Genomic DNA, 13,877 nt, shown 5'->3' with positions numbered 1-13,877 from the left:
ATGACATATGGGGTGATTGGTTGGGGAATTTTGGCTTGAAAGATGAGGAAATTGTCTTTGTAGTAATCTTTTGTAATATATGTTTGTCTATACTTATCAATCATCATCCTTTCGAATGTGTTATTTGTTTGCTTCTGATAATTCATATCTTTGGTCCCTTTTCAAACCTCTTTGGCAGGAAATATTTAGCCAATAAGCGCTTCTTTTTTTTCTTTTTTCGAATGTGTTATTTGTTTGCTTCTTATAATTCATATCTTTGGTCCCTTTTCAAACCTCTTTGGTAGGAAATAAAATATTTAGCCAATAGTTAGAAGTGTTTTTGATTACCTGTAAATGACTTTAGCTCTTTTATAAGCAATTTTGAAAATGCTCGAGCATTGGATAACTTGGGTTTGGGATGTTTTCCTTTTTCTGGTACAAGCAATATTAATATAGCATAAAAATGAAAACATAATTTAGTGTAATGATAAGTATTAATCACTTGAGCTACACACTTCTTGCGAAATTGAAAGATATTTATTTTTGAGAATTTGGATAATTGTGTGGATGATGGGTTTTGCTTTTGTGTATTAAAGGGTTTTGGAACAATTAGGATGGGCTACTTAGACCAATTCCAATGGTTGGGGATAAAGCTAAAAAAATTAAATCATAAAATTTTAAGCCATAACTCAGAAAACTGCTTTTCTGCTTGTTTATCACGGAAGAACTTTTTCCTCCTTGGAGTATATTTGTTGAAGTGCTCCTTCATTACCTCAAACTCGAACCTTTCTTGCTTTAAAAGATCTCTTGCATCTACCTTTTCTATTTGCTTCTCCATGAATAAGCGCATTCAAACCCTTTCTTCCGTTGTCTTCTCATGCCTTTCAATTTATTTTTCAACTCCGGAACAAAGCTTGGCACCAATTAGATCTTGCATCTTTCCTTGTTTCTTTGCTTCATTTTGCTTATATTGTCCCGACAATCTTGTTATAGGTGAAGATGAGGTCACCCATTCGTCAACATGATCGCCAAATTAACAGTTATTCCATTGTTGATCCACACTGGTCCGCCACCTTATACAATCCTTGAGGATGTCCCAAGCATGAAACAACTTAAAAACGGAGTTTTTTTGGTGGAACCCTTGTCTTATAAATCGCCATTACTTTGTCAATCTACGCAAGAAAGGATTAAAGATCAATTAGTTGGAAAATAAGATTGTGCACATGAAAAAAAATTGTTTGCTTATTTACTAGAAAGTATTTGCTTGCGATATTTCAATCGTAAATAAACAAGTATATTATGTAATTTTTGTTTTGGATATTCACAAAATTTTCTCAATTCCTCCCGTCATCTCACTTCATCATTTTCTATTCTTCATTTTACATATATTCTATTTATTTCTAGCACAAAAAAATAAAAAAATAAAAAACTTTAAGCAAAAATTTATTTTTTTAAACAAATTATCTACATTAAGAAAGAAGAGATAGGCTTAACCTCATAACAGATTAGTAATAATGTAGTTCAAATTAGTTTTTGCTGAAAATCAAATCTAAAAATTATTACTTATAAGTAAAGAAAAATACGACCAAACTTTAATACCGAAGAGAGCTCTGTGATGGGGCCTAGACCAACTGAAAAAAGCCTGGATCCACTTACGAAAATAAAAATGGTGAATGACTGGAATCCAATCAACTCCGTTTTTCATTAAAACGAGAAAGAGGCTTAAGGACAAAAAATTAAAAAAAAAAAAATTAAAGTTATTATTTAGAGCAACTCCAATGGTGGGCTAAAAGTCAAATTACCCCCTAAAATTTTCCCCTAAACCCACTCCAACCCAAGGGGAAATTTTGGGCTAAATGCTAAATGCTAAACCAAGGCCAAATTCCCCCCAAAATTTAGCCCAGAAATCAGAGTGGACTCCATCCAATATTTATCGGAATTTAAATTTTTTTAGATTAAACTGTTTATAAAATTAATTTACAATAATCTACATATTTATTTAAAAAAATTAATTTAACAAAAAAAATAGTCTAAATTTATTCTTTAATAATTCCAGCCTAAAATTTTAGGTTATAATTAGAATAAAAAAACTATTTTTAAGTTAAAAAATAAATTTCTTGGACTAAAATATTTGAATTTTAGCTTAATCATTGGAGATAGTCTCAAGAGGTCTAAAAATAATTAAAAGAATCCCGAAACGATCCATTACACGCCGTCTCTATCAGGCGCTTGTCACCAACACTCCCTCTCTCCCTCTCTCTCTCTCTCTCTCTCTCTCTCTGAGTCTCTCTTTCACCTTCTCTGCCCATCCCAATCTTTTTGCCCTTCTAAGGATTCGGGCACTCCAGGGACACTTTTGCTCGTCAACAGAAGGTCAGAATTCGATGGTTTCTTCTTGCTCTCCTCCTTCTCTTTGCGCGCTTTCGACTTAAAGATAAATTTGTTCCAATGTTCTAGTTTTTCTCTGTTCTACTTTTACTCACTTTTCACCGGCAGCTTCCTTCAATTTCCTCGATTTGTTTCAACTTTTCCAACATATCAATTTGCAATTATGAATTCTGGTTTCAAGATTCAATCTTTTTTTTTTTTCTTTCTAAATTCCAGTAATTGATGTGAAATGTGAAATTATAATAAAATATAAAAATTTTGGGATGTTCCCTAATACACACCAATATCTTAATCACCATCGCCATCTTCGACACTAAATTACAGTCGTTGATGTGAAATTTGATGCCATGAATGACAGGAGTGTGATCAATTTGATTGGTTTCTAATGGCATTTCTTAATTTTGCTTAATTTTAGCTTTTGCTGTTAGATTGTTGTTTCAATAGACTTATAGCTTATGTTCTTTCGTTATACATGGCAGAATTTGCGTTACTTATGAATTGCTTTACTTTTCTTTTCTTTTTCTTTTTTTTCAATTATCATTATGTACTGTATTGATTGTGGTCACTTGCTATCTGAAATCAGGTCTTGAGGCTCGCAAGGCACCCGGGGTTCGTTTATTATATGTACTAGTAGTTACTTGTATTGGTTCCTTGTATGGATTTCTTGAACTGGCTTGAACCTGACATGTCCTTCAAGGTCCTAACTTGTTTTGACGATCAATCTGATCTTGTTCGCGTTAGTTCTGTCTCGCGCTCTTGGCGTCATTTTGGTGAGTTGAATCGGTTTCATATATTCGGTTTCTTTTTTAAGTTCACTAATGTGCAAGTCCAATTGTGATTATATGTTCTATACACATTATGAGTAGCTTAGTGTTCAAGTCTAGGAAAGATATAAAGTTGATTTTTATTGTTATTTTCACCAAAGTGCTTATATTTAAGTTGTTTGTAGGTGGTGAGTAGTCTGCGCTTGTTGTCTTTACTCTCCATCAATATTGTATATATGGATTGATTCCTTTATTAATATTATATCTCCTGTATTACTAAACGAGACTGAAGAGTTTGTAACTTTTAATGTTTTTCAGTGATAGAAAATGGTCTTTGTAAAAAGCTGTGCTTGAGAATGTTCCCTCAGTTATCTAGAGTTGCTGGTGTGGTTGAGTTAAACAGCCCCAACGCACAAGAGTTTGCAGAAGTTGGATCTAGCAATTCAAAGGAATTGGAAACCTTGGAAAGGGAGCATAGGGTCTATGCTTTTTTAGCTCGTGGTTTTATATCTTTTGATGTTAGGAGTTCTATTTCCGAGGCAATCAGTGCTTCCAGCACTGACAATAATCCGGAAGAAACCATTCACAATACTCTACAACCAAGAGACATGGTGGGACGGAGAGCTTCGTATTGGTCAAGTAAAGGCCAAAGTGACCCTGCAGTGCCTGAGTTTCTGATATACAAGTTGGTGTCTGATTTGGTCGTAATTAATGAAATCAGCATACATCCTTTCCAAGGCAAGTGTTTGAATTTCCAAATTGTGTTTGCCATTCTTTTATCCTTTAAATTTCTCTGATTGGGGTCTCTCTGTCTTTTCCCATTTGCAGCTTTTTTCCAGGCAGGTTTACCAATATATTCGACCAATGCTGTGCGATTTCGAATGGGTCATGTCAAATCCCCTGTGGTTGTAGACTGTGATTCAAAGGGTGAATCATGTCATGAAAACAAGTTTGTATGGACCTACACTTCAGAAGTGTTCCGAATGACTCAGGTGTGTACCACCTGATCTGTACTTCTCAACTGCCTTTCTGCATTTGCATCTTATTTGTTGTGAAATGGTTCCTTTAATACTAAATGCTCTCTCCTTTTGGGAGGAAGAAATGATGCACTCCTAATGTTTCCACTAATTTATAAAGAAACTTTTCAGCAGAGAAAATGGGCCATTGAATTCATACTACAAGTACAAACTGAAAATTCTGGATCTTCTAGACATTTTTACAGTATAGAAACCAGATATTCTGGATTTGAAGTTGTAGATTATGACTTGTATCATATTTGACGCAGCTCTGAAATGTTAGAATTTAAAGTTTATGATTAACTAGATACTTGACTTAAATAAGCTAATATATGACTTCCTTACAAACAGGAGAACCGCTTGCAGACATTTAAGCTTCCAGAACCAGTTCTTTGCATAGGTGGAATTTTACAGATTGAGCTTCTGGGTAGAGTTCAGAGACAAGAAATGGACGGATTGTTCTATATATGGTTAGTTTTGCGTTTATTTTCTTAAGTGTTATTACCATCCCCCAAATGCTCACCCCAGTGACTTGTTGATTTGTCAATGACTATCTTGATGATTATTTAACAGGACAAACTTAAAAAGAGAACTAAGTAATATTATAGAAATGTTTGCAATTGTTTTAATTACAAATTAATGTTGCAACTCTTTTCCTTTGCTGGTTCAATACTTGTCTTTGACCGTGAGGCACATTAAGCCTGTGATAATGCTGATTGAGTAATGTTACATAGAAAAAGAGATTATGAGATGGGAAACACTGGTGGTGGTAATAGCATCACTCTTTTTCTGTCAGTTGGATATTTGGCTTCAAAATTTTATTGTAGTAAAGCCTGCAAAATGGTAAAGTTCGCATGGTTTGATTTTTTTATTATAGTAGAACAAATTCCCCTACATTACGAAATTGCTTGTAGATTCTTAAAAAGGTGATATGAATTGGCAGGATAAGTTGAATAACTTTTGTTGGAATGGTGAAAATGAATTGGATTTAGTTGTTTTGATGTGCAGGATGGGAAACTGAAATATTTCTACATGTGAACTCTTTTCCGTATCTTTTGTCTTTAGAACAATAATTACTTTCGTTTTCTTTGTTTTAGCTTCAGCTGATAAGTGATGCTTGCTTGTTCTGCTATTTGCATGTCTTTGTGCCTTGGTTTGTTGATGCCTGATGATATATTATCTGAGGAAACATGTTTGCTTTATCTATGCATTTATTCAATTATTTTTCTTCGACTGTATATTCTCATTTAAGTGTTTAAGAAATGTACTATTTGTCTCTGATCATGTTATGATATGATATTTCTGTTAATAAGAAAGAAAAATCCCACCGGGTGCCAGTATCATGTATCTGAAAGCTTCACACCCTCTTTTAATTTTTATTCTTTGGTGGTCAGTCGTCTGTTGATGTACTGGAAATTGACAAACATAGAACAATATAGAGGGAAGGAACCGGATTTGTAAGATTTTAGGATCATTAGGCCAGGGAGATTTTTTTGCTGTCATGACATGTGGGTTTTGGGATTGGAACATGGCAATCTAAAACTTTTGTAGATGGAAGCATTACCCCAGGAAAGGGAATTCCTTGATGAGATAGATGAGCGAGCAGGAATTAAATTTCTTTGTTTTGACTTGCTGGTTCTATCATCCATTTTGTTATGGCAGAGTGTTGTTTTGCATGTTTTCTAATTTTATGCGCATTATTGCAATCTATTGCGTGCTGCAGTGTGTGTCATGTTGAAGTCAAAGGGAAGCCATTATCGCCTGCATTTGGTGTTGAAATTCATGAACCATCTGGGGAGATTGTGTTGAAGAACGACGTGCAGGCCAAGTTGCACAACCAACCTCCCGAGAATGAGTCTGTTGTGATCTCCACTGTTAATTTCGAGAATATGGGAGACGACATGCTGCCAGTTGAGAATATCGAGGGGGAATATGAATGGGAGGAAGAGGAGGGATCTGATGAAGAGTATTTCCTCTAATTGTATGTCAAAAGTAGCGGTTTTTTCATTGATTGTTTCTAAACCATAGCTTCTGTCCTCTCGTTGAATTGGACTTCCGCACGTCGGGGGCTAGTTTTCTCGAGTGTATTAGCCCCGGCAAAGTGAGAGTGAATGTCATAAACAGTTGCTGTAGAGTTATATTTGAGGAGCTGAAACAGTGATAATCTCTGCTAAGTGCAAGTTTTAGCTGCTTGTATATTTGAGGTGTTTGAATATTTAAGGTCTCTCTCATCATATTTTTGGTGTATATTTCCTTGTTTGAGAATTGAAAGTAGGGTTTTTCTATTTGAACTCTACAACCCGTCTAGAACCTGAAAATAGGGGTGGGTTCAATTCCGTTCGTTTCGATTTTTTGCCGAAACTGGAAACCAAGCCGAAGTCACTCTTCTGTTAGGTTCGGTTTTACTCGAATAGAGCAATACTCGCAGTCAAACTAGGGATGTTTGTTGAACGCCGTTCAATTTCACTCGAAAACGTTCAGATTTCAGAATTTTCTAATTAGAAATAGATTTTCCAATCAAACTTGCACCTTCGATGAAACAAATTCGGATCAACGTCGAAACACAGAAAAGTAGATGAAAGGTTTTGAATACGTGAAAAACTGAGCTTGTTTGGTATTCAATTCAAATACAGTTTTTATAACTCAAAAACAAGTTTTGAATTCCAAACTCAAATTCTTGCTTGGTTTGGATGTTTTTAAAAACTGAAGTTAAGAACAACATAAAAACAATGCTTATTTGATAAAAACACAAAAAATATGTTGTTAAAGTCTTCAAGCACAACCTCCAAACACCACTCTACAGACCGACCCTCACCCGATCTTCGCTGCCAGTGTCGATCGAGTCCCGCCTTCCGCTGAGCGTCAATTCGAGTCCACCGCCAGCGTCAATTTGTGTTCTCCGCGAGTGCCGATCTTATTTATTGCTACGCAGAAAGGTTAGGGGAGTTGCTGGTGTTGGATGGTGCCAACAACCGTGAGGAATGAGGTGGGGAAGTTGAGAACCAAATAAAATTTTTTGATTCTGAAAAACTTGTTTTCAATTCCTTTTTAAGTTGTTTTTAAGAATGACTAAAGGTTTTTAGTTGAATACCAAACAGGCCATAAGCAACCCGTAAATACACCGATTAAGACGTGTTTAACCGGAAATAAAAGTAATGCTGCTGAAAACGTAAACCCTAACGAAAGTATGCTGCTGAGGTTCAGCTGATACAATTGTAAATGAAAAAACATATATAATTTAATTTATTACTATAGCACAGAGCATTATGGACGTTAACGAAGTAATGGTGAAAGTGTTCGAATTGCTCAAACGTTTGCACTAACAAATACTACAATTATTTAACGGACACTGAAGCACAATGAGCAAACAGGACTTCGATCTTTAGGGTGCCTTGGACTTCACTGGTGCTGGAAGCAACTGCATGGCAGAAGCAAAGGAGACTCAGTAAAAAACAATAGGAAAACACCTTTGGATCCGTTGCATATTCATAACAACAAATGTTCATTGAAGAAAGTATAAAAACCTGATAACATGAGATCAGAGAAGTAGTAAATCCCAAGGCTCCGGTAACACGAGGAGTAACTTTCTTAGGTGCCAACTGAAGCAACCCAACTGCTACCACTGTGTCCAATGCTGCTTTAACCAGGGCCAGCGATCTCTCATTTGACATTTTGAGTCTAGCACGGTATTGTTCATTCTGCAGTCACAGAGCCACACGAAAAATGTAAAGAACGTCGTATTCTGAACCATCGTGACTTATTTTATGGTCATTGCATTTACAAGGTACGTGGTCAACATACTTGATACTTCTCACTGTTCTTCAGATCCTTCTCTAACTTTTTAAGCTGTCCAGAAATCCTTCCTATCTCCCCAATCTGATTTACGAAGCAATTAGAATACATTGTTCATGCCATGTATATTTCGGAAAAAACAATATGTACTAGTAAGGGAAGCATAGTTAGGGAGCAACGAACCTCAACCAAAGTGGAACAAATTGAGGATCCCATCCAACAGAAAAGAGAGATCCGGCCAATCAGATCAGCACGTTCCTTGTTCTATAGCAAACACAATTTCTAAACTTTTACCCCACAGATTGCCACAGAACCCAATAGAGAACAATTGTTTGGAAAAAGTATGTGATCATACATACCTTATAGATACCTGTTCTACCGAGCCAGACAATTTGATCAAGAAACAGAAATGTTGACAGCAATGCATTTTTGGACTGTAAAGCATCAGTTTAGATTGTCATTAAAAAGAAAAAATTGAAGAAGAATCTCGATTCTAGTCGGAAGTAGATTATATGCATACCTTTCCTAGCAGAACAAGCGGAAGAGGAGTTCCTGGAGCGGTTGGACTAATAAGACCATGCAGATCATTGATAAACTGGAACCAAGCAGACAATTCATAAAACGTTCAAGAAAAGAAAGGCTTGAAATTCAAGTTCTATGACATATTTCGCTTAGAAAACTAGGGTGTACCACAAAAATTTGGTTCAAATTTGCCTTTGGCAAGAATCGAACCTAAGACCTCTCACTTACAAGTAAAGAGGAATACTAGTACTAAGTGGCAAGATTATGAGTGATTTTAATTCTTTAAAAAAATATCTAGGGGTATTCAATCAGGATTTTAAGTGATTCTTTGAAATTCAACATTATTCACTCAAGATTTTAAGACAATTTATTAAAATCCTTAGAAATCCGGATGTATTAAATTAGGATTTTAAAAAAAGTTCATAACATTCATGTGTATTCAATAAGGAATCTATTTTAAAGAATTTTAAAAAGTTGAGGAATTTGAGAGAATTGGCGAGATTCCATAATGTGAATTTTAAGCATTCACAAATCTCACCTTTCCCCCTGAGATTTTGAGGGAATTGGATCAATTACATGGAAGCTCTACAAATTATAAATCTATAGATTTTTAAGGAGTTTAATTGATTGTAGAGATTCATGTAAGTTTTGATTCAATTCCCTCGAAATCTCATGGGGAGATTGAGATTTGTGGATGCTTAAAATACACTACGAAATCTCTCCAATTCCCTCTAATTCCTCAACCTTTTCAAATTCTTTAAAATCAAACTATAATTGAATACACTTGGAATGTTATAAACTTCTTTAAAATCTTAATTGAATACACCCAGATTTGTAAGGATTTTAATAAACTATCTTAAAATCCTGATTGAATACCCATTGAATTTCAGAGAATCATTTAAAATCCTAATTGAATACCTCTAGATTCATTAAAAGAATTAAAATCCCTCAAAATCCCAATTGAATACCCCCTCAATTAAACTCCATCAAAATCCATGGATTCATAAATCCATTAAAATCCCTCAAAATCTCAATTGAATACGCCTCTAAAAGTCCTCCTAATAAGCATAGAGAGAGAATAAAAAAACTTAAGGAAGGCCTCATGGGAAGCATTATCCCTTTTTCCCTCTGGTTCTTCCAAAAAATTAAAAGGAGCAAATAGCCACAAAGAATGTTTTAAACAATAATAAAGGGCATATGTAGCACAAATCCTAACCTTGAAGAGGCGAAAAACTTTTCTTGCCAAGCTAGTCGATTTGTCAACATTTTGGGCAGTTCCAGGTTCTCCATTACTCAAGAATTTTGAACCATACTGTATTGCCCTGCATATCTTGTCTCTGGCCTCAGCCTTGTTCAGGTACAGAACTGCAAGAGCAAGTTCGGCTCTAGCCGCATCTAGTGTACTCATCTTTTATGCCAGGACCTAAGGAAAGAAATACGAGTAAACTGTAAATGAAACAAGTTTGGGAAGCAACTGATAGCATGGAAATCAACACAGCAAAATGGTATGTAAAGAATACACATATACAACACATGGATTGTCCCAAAATAATTATTCTAACCATCAGTCAAGAAATTAGTTTCTTTAATTTTCAATTAAGTTTTGACATAAAAAGAAATAAGCCAACTATTCGTTGATATACTTGTGATTTCTAACCCCGAGTTCAATCTGATTACGAAAGTAAGTATTCATCCCCACCATCTGAAAAACTCTATAAATTTTGGAAAAACTTATTCATCCCCACCATCTGAAAAACTCTATAAATTTTGGAAAAACTTTTTAAGGCGCACATAATAACTATAAATAATCATATAGATTCATTACAAAGAGATCAAAAAACCGTATTGACCATACACAATTTTCAGCTTTTCTGCTTGGCAGTCTACAACAAAAAGCTCTAAATCTTGCAATCTAGTCTATCCACCATGAATATACAATACAGTCAATACCCCTTTCAGACGAATTCTAGCCACGCGCGCACAGGCACAAACGCATACAAATACTTTAATTAGCATCTAACAACTGTAATTTTGTATTGTTCAACTTCTTAATTTCTCAGAAGCAAACAATTGCCGTGACAAAGAAAGCAAAACGATTCACTAATCATATACGATATCTATCTTTTTACCTTGTCAATCCAAAATTTAGCAATAATATTCTGTAGTCTACCCAGCTGAACTCTCGCTCCAACACACGCACAGACAGACATAATTTAACAGCAATCAATTTTCTTTTTCCTTCACTTTAGCAATCAATAACAACATCAAATCAACGAAATGAACAAAATTAAGAAATACCCAATAACCCAAATCAAAATTTGATCATACAAATCAAAACCCACCAGCCAAATCATCAAAACTAAAAAAATTTCACAAAAAAAATAAAAATAAATAAAGATTAAAGCTTGAGATTTAGATCAGAGTGTGTGTACCTAAAGCTGTGTTCTTTATGGTTCCTAGGGTGCAGGATGACAATCAAAGTTCTATAATTTGTGATAATCCATCTATAAATCCAGAAAGTAAGAGGAGAAAGAGAGAGTACCGAAGAGAGTGCCAAGGAAATGACCTCGAAAACAGCAAAAACTGGAAAGGGGGTAACCTTTGGACTGCTGGTTTAGAGACTGTTGGTTTTCTTTTCTTTTTTTATGTGTTTGATAGGCCGTGATAATTGATAATGGCTTGTGTGGTCCTCTCATTTCCGCTATGTACAAACAAAATACTATGTTCACTTCTTTAATAAAATATTCATAGATCTTAAAACACACGTCATCATGCATTGAATTTTGCTTTCGCAGCCATTCTCCCCTCTGTATTTTATTTCTATTTCTGTGTCGATCTTATTTATTTAATGTTACTGGAAGAACATTCATTGTAGTTTTTTTTAAAGGTATCAATTTTTCTACAATTTATTTATTTATATTTCTTGTGATAAAAAAATCGTAAAAATACTTTTGTGATTACGTTTTTTTATCAGTCTCATTTCCTCATCGAATTTTGTATTCAAATTTTGTTTAGTTTATCCATGTGAATTAGAAAATTATACATATTTTAGACATTGAAGTTTGTTGAATCACAATATTTAAGTAATAATTCATTCATCAACTTCCATATTATTTAGTTTTAAAAATTTAATCTACAAATTTAATGTGAGATCCCACATCGTCTACGGGAGTGATTCTTCTATATATATATATATATATATATTCCCATCCCTACCTAGCACAAGCCTTTTGGGAGCTCACTGGCTTCGAGAGCATTCTCAGGATGGATGATCCATTGGAAAGTTCTCGTGTGAGTTCTCAAAAACAAAACCGTGAGGGTATGGTCGAGACCCAAAGCGGAATGTGACATTTAATCTTCCTCAGACCGGGATGTGACATTTAATCTTCCTAACATTATTTATAAAAAATAAAATAAAAAAAAACTACCGGGTATTATAAATTTTTCCACCACATAAATAATATTAATATATGAATCACATCACAAGGATGATTTGTGCAATCAAGAAAATAAACAGTCCAGAGATAATACCAAGTTATAAATTGGTTCAGCTGTCAACAATGAGATCAAACTTACAACCCCCAACTATCTTATATTCCAAGTCAATCATTTTGAAAATTCTATGGTGCTACCAAGTATTTTATATTCTAATATTTTTAATTGTTACATTTTGTATATTTAACTAAAGATTTAACGGTTAAAAATTCAAATATACTAGAAAATATATGCATATTATTGAAAATATATTAAGTGTTTTATTCAAAGCATTTGTAACACATCCCGACCGGAATCAAGGCGTGCTGGCCGTCACGTGAGGGTGACGTAGCTATGTGCACAGTGCGGAAGCAAAAGATAATAATAAAAGTACGAATAAATAAAAACCAAACTACTAAATAAACTAGTTAAAGTAATTCACTAGTGTGAGACTAGGTGTGATAAACATAATCAGAGCACAGAAAGCCTAAGTGCAGTCCAGAAGAACGAATACTAATTACACAACACCCAAAGGTGATCCTACATTTGTGATGTTCTGTCAAAACCACTGACAAGTCCTCGTAAACCACCAAAGCTGTTTCTAACTAGAACCTAGAGGGGCGCAAAACAGAAAGTGTGAGTAGGCAAAAACAAAGCTTTTTAAAATCATTTCATTATCAAAAGTTCTAACCCCTTGCCGTAAAACCTGTATAGTTTCCCAGAAAATAAAATAGACACATATATCGAAAACATGTTCAGAAATATGCCATGTTGAATGCCTCCACATATACTATAAGTAACCCAGGTAATGTCAATCAATGCAAGTAACATGTCAGCCAAAGTCACCTAACGTGACCTATACAGCTGAATCTAGAGCTCAAATCCCCAACTCACTAACTATACTTGCACACGAGTCGGAACCACCTAAAGTGGTATGTACGACAGGACTGGGTGTAAATAAATACGCTTAAGTGCTACGATCACGTGAAGACTGGGCGAATAATCACGGGTCACCTACGAGTCGGAACCACCTATAGTAGTTTGTACGACAAGACTGTGCACCTAACTTGGATCCAAGATGAGCGTGTGGTGCGGGATGTGAACATCACGTTAAGGGCTGTGCCGTACTCTGGGTGGGAGCACTAACACTGGGGGTGCATGTTATGAGCTCTCTATGCATCTCACATAACCACTAATTCACAATCATAAACTATAAACTTACCTGGCACTTACCTGTGCGTTCGCAGCACTAAACATACATATATGTAACAACTAATGCATAAATAAATAGGCAAATGCTATGTATGGCATTTAAAACATATAAACATTCCATTTCATTTTCTGGGAAAAACCACAAGTATATAGGTATATACGGAAAACCAAAAGTCCACTCACTGATATGTGGAAGGGTCGTAACCCCCTTACCTCGAGTGACTGCGCTCGTCCTCAGGATAGGTCTCACCTACATGTGAAATAACTATAAAAACGTCAATTTAAAACACATAACCAAAACTAGGTAATAACTTCTCATACAATGCTCAAATGGGATGTTTGGATATATCAATGTGATCTACTCAACCTCACGAACATCCCAATATTTTTAAAATAATTTTTCGAGGCTCCACGTGCCAGCGAGGGCACGGCCCTATGCGCCCCCACGCGCAACCAAAACTAACGGATTCCTTAACCGCCGTTAGGGAATATTCCGTGAAAACTAATAGATTCCGTTAAAACTAACCTGACGCCGTTAAGAATATTCCGTTAACTTAACAGAATATTCCATTGTCTTCTCCGGTACCGTCGCCGTCGTCGGAAAACTGGGAATTTTTCAAATCTTAATATCTCACTCATTTTTCAACCAAATTTCATGAAACCAGTACCAAATTGAAGCTCTCAACTTGTAGAACATTTCCTTACCTGTTTAAAGCCACAAAGATCACGA

At 35.2% G+C, this 13,877-nt stretch overlaps 2 protein-coding genes across 4 annotated transcripts; one reads left to right on the top strand and one right to left on the bottom strand.

Moving 5' to 3' along the window:
* Positions 1-2,195: 2,195 nt before the first annotated feature.
* On the top strand, positions 2,196-6,394 carry LOC103935496 (F-box protein At4g00755). Its single transcript, XM_009345270.2, has 6 exons — positions 2,196-2,352; positions 2,951-3,137; positions 3,450-3,869; positions 3,960-4,123; positions 4,499-4,617; positions 5,871-6,394. Exons 2-6 carry the CDS (start codon positions 3,023-3,025, stop codon positions 6,124-6,126), a joined length of 1,074 nt encoding a protein of 357 aa, XP_009343545.2. The 5' UTR covers positions 2,196-2,352; positions 2,951-3,022; the 3' UTR covers positions 6,127-6,394.
* Positions 6,395-7,367: 973 nt separating this feature from the next.
* On the bottom strand, positions 7,368-11,163 carry LOC125470781 (peroxisomal membrane protein 11D-like). 3 transcript variants are annotated; one of them, XM_048570380.1, is made up of 9 exons: positions 11,004-11,108; positions 10,894-10,917; positions 9,678-9,884; positions 8,460-8,534; positions 8,299-8,373; positions 8,123-8,203; positions 7,949-8,023; positions 7,672-7,845; positions 7,368-7,565 (listed from the first exon to the last, which is right to left on the bottom strand). In XM_048570380.1, the coding sequence occupies exons 3-9, from the start codon at positions 9,867-9,869 to the stop codon at positions 7,530-7,532; spliced, it is 708 nt and encodes a 235-aa protein (XP_048426337.1). In that variant the 5' UTR covers positions 9,870-9,884; positions 10,894-10,917; positions 11,004-11,108; the 3' UTR covers positions 7,368-7,529. The 3 variants fall into 3 exon arrangements, with proteins under 3 accessions (XP_048426337.1, XP_048426329.1, XP_048426332.1); XM_048570372.1 differs by lacking the exon at positions 10,894-10,917 and having other exon boundaries at positions 11,004-11,163; XM_048570375.1 differs by having other exon boundaries at positions 10,894-11,052.
* Between the last annotated feature and the right edge of the window lie 2,714 nt (positions 11,164-13,877).

The sequence above is a fragment of a genome, unplaced genomic scaffold (assembly GCF_019419815.1).
Source record: "Pyrus x bretschneideri cultivar Hongxiangsu unplaced genomic scaffold, Pyrus_bretschneideri_v1 Contig102, whole genome shotgun sequence".
Taxonomy (NCBI): Eukaryota; Viridiplantae; Streptophyta; class Magnoliopsida; order Rosales; family Rosaceae; genus Pyrus; species Pyrus x bretschneideri.
Note: the sequence above shows the minus strand (reverse complement) of the source record. Positions and strands in the feature narration are given on the sequence as shown.

Coding starts and splice junctions, on each gene's coding strand:
- LOC125470781 (XM_048570372.1), bottom strand. CDS start 9,869: ATGAGTACACTAGATGCGGCTAGAGCCGAACTTGCTCTTGCAGTTCTG. Junction 7,846..7,948: donor AGAACAGTGAGAAGTATCAA/GTATGTTGACCA, acceptor CTGTGACTGCAG/AATGAACAATACCGTGCTAG. Junction 7,566..7,671: donor CTCTGATCTCATGTTATCAG/GTTTTTATACTT, acceptor TCTGCCATGCAG/TTGCTTCCAGCACCAGTGAA.
- LOC103935496 (XM_009345270.2), top strand. CDS start 3,023: ATGGATTTCTTGAACTGGCTTGAACCTGACATGTCCTTCAAGGTCCTA. Junction 3,870..3,959: donor CAGCATACATCCTTTCCAAG/GCAAGTGTTTGA, acceptor TCCCATTTGCAG/CTTTTTTCCAGGCAGGTTTA. Junction 4,618..5,870: donor GACGGATTGTTCTATATATG/GTTAGTTTTGCG, acceptor TGCGTGCTGCAG/TGTGTGTCATGTTGAAGTCA.